At 45.0% G+C, this 8,635-nt stretch overlaps 1 protein-coding gene across 3 annotated transcripts; it reads right to left on the bottom strand.

Annotated features, from left to right (window-relative positions):
• Positions 1 to 517: 517 nt before the first annotated feature.
• On the bottom strand, positions 518 to 7,831 carry FCER1A (Fc fragment of IgE receptor Ia). 3 transcript variants are annotated; one of them, XM_035009912.1, is made up of 5 exons: positions 6,756 to 7,831; positions 6,299 to 6,319; positions 4,996 to 5,238; positions 2,415 to 2,672; positions 518 to 996 (listed from the first exon to the last, which is right to left on the bottom strand). In XM_035009912.1, the coding sequence occupies exons 1-5, from the start codon at positions 6,808 to 6,810 to the stop codon at positions 812 to 814; spliced, it is 762 nt and encodes a 253-aa protein (XP_034865803.1). In that variant the 5' UTR covers positions 6,811 to 7,831; the 3' UTR covers positions 518 to 811. The 3 variants fall into 3 exon arrangements, with proteins under 3 accessions (XP_034865803.1, XP_034865802.1, XP_034865804.1); XM_035009911.1 differs by having other exon boundaries at positions 519 to 996; positions 4,996 to 5,256; positions 6,756 to 7,829; XM_035009913.1 differs by having other exon boundaries at positions 520 to 996; positions 4,996 to 5,173; positions 6,756 to 7,826.
• Between the last annotated feature and the right edge of the window lie 804 nt (positions 7,832 to 8,635).

The following is an 8,635-nucleotide window of genomic DNA, read 5'->3' as shown; positions in this document are numbered from 1 at the left end:
GATATTCTGGTATCTCATTGACTGTTGTGAACTCATGGTCAGCACGGACAATAGGTTGCCTCTCTTCCCTAATCCTTTCCCCAGGCCCCCGTATAACTGTCTCCATGGCCAAAGGTGGAGTGGGGGTGGGAAAGCAAAGGTTGCTTTGTCTGAGATCCCTGTTTTCAGAGCTGAGAGTTCTGGTGATTATTTGCTGGGATTTCTCCAAGATGCTTAGTTCAGTTGCTGTAAGAAGGTATTCAAGATACAAGTTTGAGAGATGTTAGAAGGAGAAACAATCACAGGGGAATCTTAGACTGAGCCTCACCCCTCAGAGTCCTAGGGCCCAAGATAGCCCCAGATTCAGCAAAAGCTAGAAGCTCATAAATGGTACATTGAAGTGGGCATAAAAATGGTCAATCTCACCAGCATCCCCCCCATGTCTTTGTAGTCCTAGTCCAGACTTAGAGTGGTTAAGAGAAGACATCTCTAGTCTAGAACTTCATGGTACCTGCCTCTAGAAACAAAAAAGAAAGTAGCAAGCCTCAAATACTCAGAAGCATCATGTTACCTGGTTTCATACCTCTTTTATTCAAATTGTACTCTTCTTTGACAGATGAATCTAGTCATTCTTTTATTTATTTAACTGACGTTCATTGAGAACTTACTATTACATGCTACTTAATCAGTTTGAGTTGTTTAATGAAGCAGTTCTCTAAAGCCTTGAGTGCAGACCTCCCTGTGTGCATTGGGAGCTGTGTTTGATGATGGAGAAGGGATTGCAGATGCCGGAAAGAAGTTTGCTATTGCTAATGTTTCTTAAGCAGTGACATCAATTCTTTTTGGGGTCTGGCTTTTTGCTCTTCCTGGTCCTCTTAGTCTCCAAGAGCAGTGTCAACTGCTGCTGGGTCAAGATAAACAGTCCTGTGTCCACAGCAAACAGAATCACCACCAACAATGGGATCAGAAATTGTAGCCAGGAGTATTTGCTTCGGTGACCATTCCAGTTGGACGAATCTAGATGCAACAAGAAACATAAGTCATATGAGGAATTGATGAATGAGGCTCAGGACTTCATCCTCCCTAAGAGAAGGACCTAGCACAGTCCTCTGTCTTCTAGCATGACATGGCATCCAGGACCAGGGAGCAACACCCATGGATTTAGGTTCCTCTGTCTATGCTTCCTGGAGCCCCAGGACTCCTGAGATCTCCCCCATAACCCCTGCCTACAGCTCCTCTAGCCAGTGTGCCCAAGGGGAAAGGTTGGAGGAAAGATGGCCCCTTTCTTGGAGCTCACAGGACCAGTGCCCACATATGATTTGGGGGTGGACAGGAGACAGGGCAGGGGTGGGGGTTACCCCTGCCTCATTTCTGAATCATTCATCATTTACCACCTGCCTATTGGGTGAAACAAAGATACTGGGCTAGAGCTTCTTCAAGCTGCCTTCCAATTCGCCTCTCTTGTGATTCTGTTATTCTGTTTGCAAGGTGCTGATTTTTGTGATGACCCTAGAATTATAGAGCCCCAGACTATTATAGTCAGAAACCCCCTTTCCCAGAGATTATCTAGACTGGCAGCTTTCAGCACCGGCTGCACATGACTGTTACCTGAAAGGGCTTTTAAAAATACTGATGCCCAGTCCTCCAAATCAGTTAAATCAGAACCTCAGGAGATGAGATGCAAACGTCAGTATTTTTAAACTTCCCCAAGTGGCATCTAGACCAAACCCTTTACTTTACAAATAAGGATACTAGAAGGCCAACGACAATTAAATAGCACTTAGGTCTCAGACTAGTTAACAGAAAATTGGCATTAAAGCTTTATTCTGGCTTCTGGTCTCGTGCTTTTTTAGACATTAGTATGAGCCAAATCTGCCAAGCAAAAAAATCTAATTTCCTTCTTGCAAGGCAGATATTCCAAAGGCTCCCTCTCTTCTCTGGAGTTAGGAAGGAGTATCTTTATCTTTGGCCCTGGAGGCAGCCTACCAGCCCAGCTCTCTTCATTAGCCTCTGTCTCCTCCTGACTTGGGCACCCAGCCCGTGGCCCATGGATCTCCTTCCCCAGCTCTCCTCCGCCAGCATGGCATCTTCAAGCTCCTCACAGCCTTTGTTCCTTTAACTTTGAAACTCCCTTTCAATTTGATAAATATAAGTGTTCTCCCCAGGAGCAACAGAGGACTTTGAGATCAAACCAAGAATTGTGATCCATCATGCTTGGGTAGCACGTAACAGGCTACACATCCATTTCCCAATATCGCATGTAGTCTTCATAGAAACCCCACAGTGTGAACAGGTATCACCCACAGGCCAGCAGACTCACAAGGCACCACTGTTGTCCACTGCTGTCCCCTGCTGCATGCTGCAGCCACTTCAGGCTGGGGGGTCGCTCTCTCCCTTCCCCTGCCATGGGCACCCCTCTTGCTTTACCAACTCACCTTTTTTCACAATAATGTTGAGGGGGTCAGAGGTGCGATTTAGCCTCTGAATCCACCCTGTGCAGAAATAGCTGCCACTGTCCCTTATTGTGGCATTGGCAATGGGCATGTTGAAGTTATCATAGTTGTACTGGAGGGCTGTGCCATTCCTGTAGTAGGTCACCTTTGTGACCTTCATATTCCTCCAACTATGGCACCTGATGTGGAAGGACGCACCCTCCATCAGCACCTCGGCAGAGGCTTGAAGGAGCAGCCACTCTGAAGAGCATTCGTTAGGTTATGTAACAGCAAATGGATAGATAGACACAGAGAGAGACAAAAATAAAAGTGGTTATGCACAGAGCATGTGTCAAAAACCATGGTTTATCAAGAAGCCATTTCTTGGCTCACAATGTCAGTAAAAAGGAAACACAAAATAATGCTTAGAGTCTGTCCTCTATATTGATAAATCCTCTCTCCTCCTGAAAAGTGAGTCAGGGGCCAGAAAACCACTCTGACATTTCTGCTGAGTCCGTCCATGGATGGCTTGAAAGCCAGTACTCCCTTCAGCTCCGTCGGCACAGTTCTGGTCACTAAAGCGGAATAAAACTATCCTGTCCGGGGAGTCCTCACCTAGGGGCAGGTCTGTTTTGTCTTCTGGCCTCTTAGGGGCTCCCTGCTTCTACCATTAATCATAGTTGGTTCCAAAACTTCCCCAGAACATGAATGCCAATTTTAATTATGTGTGCGTAGTTACTCAATGTCCTCTTCCTCGTTTGCCTCCATACTTCAGGAGGCCAGGGGCCATGTCTGATCCGTACATTATATCCCCAGTGCCCAACACCATTACCTCGGGGGTAGGTACTCAACAAATACGTGTTAACAATGATTCTGTAAAATGTAAGAGTCGAGTTCTCTGTCTAATGTCATTGTAAGAATTGAAACACTCACTGAAGGAAAATTTTGGACAAAATTCTGGCTAGGTTGTGCAGGCACATTTTAGAGCAATCCTGGAGGAGTTTTCTAGAATCTCTTCCAAGGAAATAACGCTACTTTACTTTGTATCTGGAATTTGAGTATGGATGCTGCCACACCTCTTTTCACTCAAGAGGAAAATACAATTAAGGTATAAGCTTATACCTTAAATATATTTACATTAAAAAATATAAAGTAAAATATATCCGTGGCCTAACCATTTAAATGAAATCCTTCCTTTGTTCATCCGGCATTTTCTAACTAACCACATGGGCCTAAGCAAGCTGTGCTAATTGTTGGCAGTGGAAGAGAGTCACAAAGTTGAAGCAAACGTAAGATTTGTTCTTTGGTAAAAGTGAAGGTTGTGAGGGATCTACATGGATGTCTTTCAAAACCAAGAGTGCAACCTAATATCCAGATCGTGGTGCATAGAAATTGTTGAGCAAATTTTTTTTTTTTAATTTTCCCATCGCTTTTATTTGTGATTCATTAAAGAAAGTTATTACACTTGGTATTGTGACTTTAGTAACATGAATACAGTTTTTAACTGGATTGTAGGAAATAGGCAGTTTTGCAATTTCAGTTAATATATCACTTCCATGTATCATAAAACATACTAAGGAGCCAAGATGTGCCTTTTGAATGATATTTTTATAATCCACAATGCTGGGGAGATCTTAAAGGTATCTTAAAGGTAAAGATCTTAAAGATCTTTTATAATCCACAATGCTGGGGAGATCTTAAAGACTTTAAGATCTTAAAGATCTTAAGTTCTTCAAGCCAAAGCAACCCAGAGCTAACTGTAGTATTTGACCCTCAACAAGCTACCTAACACTGATCCAGCAGGTCACATGGATTTACTTGCTACAGGGTTTCTAATCTCTTTGCTGAAACTTCTTTAGGTTAACTAGGCCTTTTTTTTTTTTATGTTATGTTAGTCACCATACAATACATCATTAGTTTTTGATGTAGTGATCCATGATTCATTGTTTTCATATAACACCCAGGGCTCCACGTGGTACATGCCCTCCTTAATACCCATCGCCAGGCTAACCCACCCCCCCCACCCCCCTCCCCTCTAGAACCCTCAGTTTATTTCTCAGAGTCCATAGTCTCTCATGGTTCATCGCTCCCTCCGATTTCCCCCCCTTCATTTTTCCCTTCCTTCTTCTAATGTCCTCCATGGAGGAGATTATGCTAAGTGAAATAAGTCAAGCAGAGAAGGTCAGTTATCATATGGTTTCACTTATTTGTGGAACATAAGGAATAGCATGGAGGACATTTGTTGAGCAAATTTTACAATCAGACCTTTTGATCCTATTTCAGAAGTTCAGCTCTTTGCAACATTCACATATCCAACCTACCATTTGTACATATCATACACATCTGCCCCAAGCAGAAGAGAGATAAGGTGGAGTAGAGGGGGAGGTGGGAGATGGCCAGAACATAGAAAGAAGGCAAGGCTGGGCAGGAGTAAGGGTAGAAGGAGAGCAACGGGCAGGTCTTGACTGAGAGACCAGAGTCCCACCCCGGTGTGCTAACCCTGGAATAACTTGATCTCTCCCTATCTTTGGATGGGCCATTCCTCACATAGGGGGATCTATTTTTCTATAGTCCTGGAACTTACCTGCAAAGACTCTTAGGTACACAGGTTCACTCGGTTCACTCGGGGTGGCTCCGTTCTGACACCTGTATTCCCCACTGTCCTGGATTTGGGCTTTCACAATGTTCAAACGTGAAGATGTCTCTTCCAAGCTGATGTTGTTGTGGGTCCACACAGCGGAGTCGACTTCAAGGGAGTTGTTCTCATAACATATAAGAGTCACATTATCCTCTTTCAATATTCTATTCCATGGTGGGTTCAAGGACACTGTAGGTTTCGAGGTATCTTTGAGGAGATCAAATTGTAGAAAGAGACATAGATGGGGGGAGGGGGCAGAGAAAACTGTCCAGGCTCTAAAGTACAGACATGGCAATAGTCAGTCAATGGTCAGTCTACCCTTGGACTGCCGCTAATAAGAAACTGTCCTGATTCCTAGGATTACAGAAGGAAGAAACAGTACTGTGGCTCTAGGGAGCTCCCAACCTAGGGGGAAAGACAGGACACGAGTGTGGGGTATTAAAAAATAAACAAGCCAGTGAGGACTGTAGCCTCTGGTAAGGCAGAGGCGATGTCCGTCCTGTTCAGCCCTAGCTCAGCACGATGGTTGGTACATAATAACGTGTTCATTAAATATTTACTGAGTGGATGAATGTGTGACTAATGGATGAATAAATGTGTTGGACTAGATGAAACAGTCTTTCCCAGCTCTAAATTTTTATGACTATTTAACTGTGAGTGCATATGGAGTGAAAAATTCATGTCAGTTCTGGAAGGAAGTGAAAAGCGCCGAGAGAATCAGCCTTAATAGGTTTTCAGGAACAAAAGAAATGTGGTACAAATTTGACCAAAGCCTAGGAAGTGGCAGGTGGTGATGAGGAAGGGTGCAGAAACAGAGCTAGACTTGGACCCAAGGGGCTTGTGTTAGAAGCTGGCCCTTGGCTAGCTGTGAGACCTCCAGCAAGGCACTTAATTAGACAAAGGCCTCAACTACAAAATGGTGACAGTGCTAAGGTGGTGATGACGTAGGAACCGAAAGAGGTTGTGTGGTGGTGCCTGGGGGACACTTGGATGTTTAGATGTTCCACAGACATGGTTGTTGCAAAAAAAGAGGTGGGGTGTCTCAAGAGAATGAGTTGGTTCTTTTAAAGCTGTTGAATGGGGGAAAGAAGGAAGACAGGCAGGGTGGAAGTGGGGCTCAGGTTGGACAGGGAGCGGCGATGCCTAACCATTAGAAAGCAGAGGAGATGGGGTGAAGGGAAACAGTGAGGGGGGGAGCTGTACCCAGCCATGTTGAGGCTGACAGAGCAAGGACAGAGGACTCACTCACCTGCTGACATGCCATCTAGAGCTGCAAAAGTTCAGAAGAGAAAAGTTAGTGGCTACGCCCAGGCTTCTAGGACTCCTAAGGACAGAGATATGGGTACAGTGATGAGGTCTACATCCATGGAGTTTTAAAGGCCAAGCAACTTCTAAGGAACCTGACCCTTGGAGAGAAGGAACTTCTCTCTTTCCTCTGTCCTCCTTCCCTTGCCCTCTGGGAGATGCCAGAGTGATTGCAAGGACAGGTTTTCAGGCTTGCTCCCCCTTAAGTCTTGCTCAGCGTGATTTGCTCTGCTCTGCTCTCCAGCTTGTGTCCAGAATCCCTGGGAGATGCCCCATGGTTTGCATGTGGCTTAGAAAAAGTCACCATGAAAACTGTCAATATTCCTACCCCAGCTGCTCCCCAGATCCATCTTGGTCCCTCTGGGGTGGGACCTGTGGGGTGTCACTGAACGTCTACTTACAGAAGAGCAGCAATGTCATCCACAGCAGAGCAGGGCCTCCCTTGGGAATAGGCATCTCCTCCGTGGCTCCCAAGTGTCAACTGGACTGGAGACTTGAAGCCTTAAAATGAACTTGAAGCCAAAAAGGAGAAGGAAATGTTTTCTGTATAATTATCTGGTTAACTCATCAGCTGCACCTCGGTTTGCCTTCTCTGGTGATAATAGAGTGGTGCCTAATTGGGCAATTTCACATTTACCTGCTAGTGCCCTCCTGTGCCAGGCCAGCAAGTGCTGAAATTCGGTTGTGGTTCTCCAGAGCTGCCATTCCTCTTGTTACCTAATTTCCTGCTGGTCCACGAGCCCACTGATCCACATGTTTTCATCTTATTCCCTGAGGATCCATTATCTGAGCAGCCAAACTGGGGATATTTTCAGACTCCTTCTCTTCCACTGGGTCTTGATGGAGCTCCCAACACAGGACGACAGGTGTTAGACCATAACTTACAGGGATCTGGGTCTATTCTATAATTTATTTCCTTTCCCAGCTTTTATCTGTTTTTATGTTTCTAATCTTCCGGCATGGCCGCCCTTCCTCCTTTAAACCCACACCTGTTCTGTTCCCCCCAGAACCCCTTTGACTAGTTATTCCGTATTTTAGCTCTAGGCCGGAGCTGGTCACCTGCCCCCCGGATTTGGTACCGAGATGATATCTCCACAAATATCTGTAGTCATTACCATCCACGAGGCTTTTATCACAGGCAGTATTTATTCTATTTGGTCCTTGCCAAAACTCTGAAGTAGGCAGGGCAGTATGAGGTAAGCAAGGCCCCATTCTGTCTCACCATGCTTTTCCTCACAGACTGCGGGAGTAGGTCTGCTAAATCGAACATAAAGTTCCTCCGCAGGAAGACCTAACCAAAACTTCCAGCCTCTGTGGCATTAGAGAACTTGGGGCTACAAAGATTCATAAATAGAGAGTTCCAGATAAGAAAGACTGGTGACTGGTTATAGGCCACTCAATGGTTTAGGGACAGGTCTTTAAAGAGAGCAGCAAGTTATTTTGAAAAAAGCAAGTTGTTTGTATTTAAAGATCTGAATTCAAATACTCCCAGCATTTATATCATTCGGTTTACCTGTAACATAGGGACAATAATGGCATCGAGATCACGGCTTTAGCATGAGGTGTAAGAAGTTAATAAACACGTAAAGTGCATTGCACAGCGTCTGGTATGTAGAAGAGGCTCAATGAATATATCTTTCCCTCCTTTATTACCAGTGCTTATTAAAGACTCTTAGGAGATTCATGCATTTCAACTGGGTTAAGGCAGACAGTCATCTACTTTCCTGTGATAACCAGTATAGTTTACGTAAGCAATCTCACTCATCTCCGTTATCATGATAAGAGAGCCTGATATGGAAGAATTAACATAGAAGTCGTTCGATGGGGGTGGGGAGCAGGAGAAAGAAGTGGGGTAGATGCGGTTTTCAGGGTGCTGTTGGAAGGCAATGGTTGAATAGCAAGATCATGAAAGAGACAGCTGTACTTCACCACTTCGTTGAGACTTTGTCCAGGGCACTTATGGGATATTCCTTTCTCCCAGGACAGTGATTCTACAATGACACTGTCCTTCAGAGACAAACACCTTCCCAGGACTCACATGGTCTCTTTGAAAGCTTCCTCCTAAGACTCCACTGTTGTCCAAACACCTCCTACTTGAATGGGAGGTAGAGTGGGGCCCATTGAGAGGTCCTGTCTCCTAGGGGGTGAGAGTACAGGCTTTGAGGTGAGAGAGACCACTTTCATTTGCTGCACCATCCTAAAGCTGTTGCTTCGGTGTCGCCCTTGAAATGGAGGTAGTGTTTTGGCAGTGGTGAGGGCCAAGATTTTGTGGATTCAACAA

The sequence above is a fragment of the Mirounga leonina genome, unplaced genomic scaffold (genome assembly GCF_011800145.1).
Source record: "Mirounga leonina isolate KUSES-001 unplaced genomic scaffold, KU_Mleo_1.0 Mir_154, whole genome shotgun sequence".
Taxonomy (NCBI): Eukaryota; Metazoa; Chordata; class Mammalia; order Carnivora; family Phocidae; genus Mirounga; species Mirounga leonina.
The sequence above is the reverse complement of the archived record's forward strand: the minus strand, read 5'-3'. Positions and strand labels throughout refer to the sequence as shown.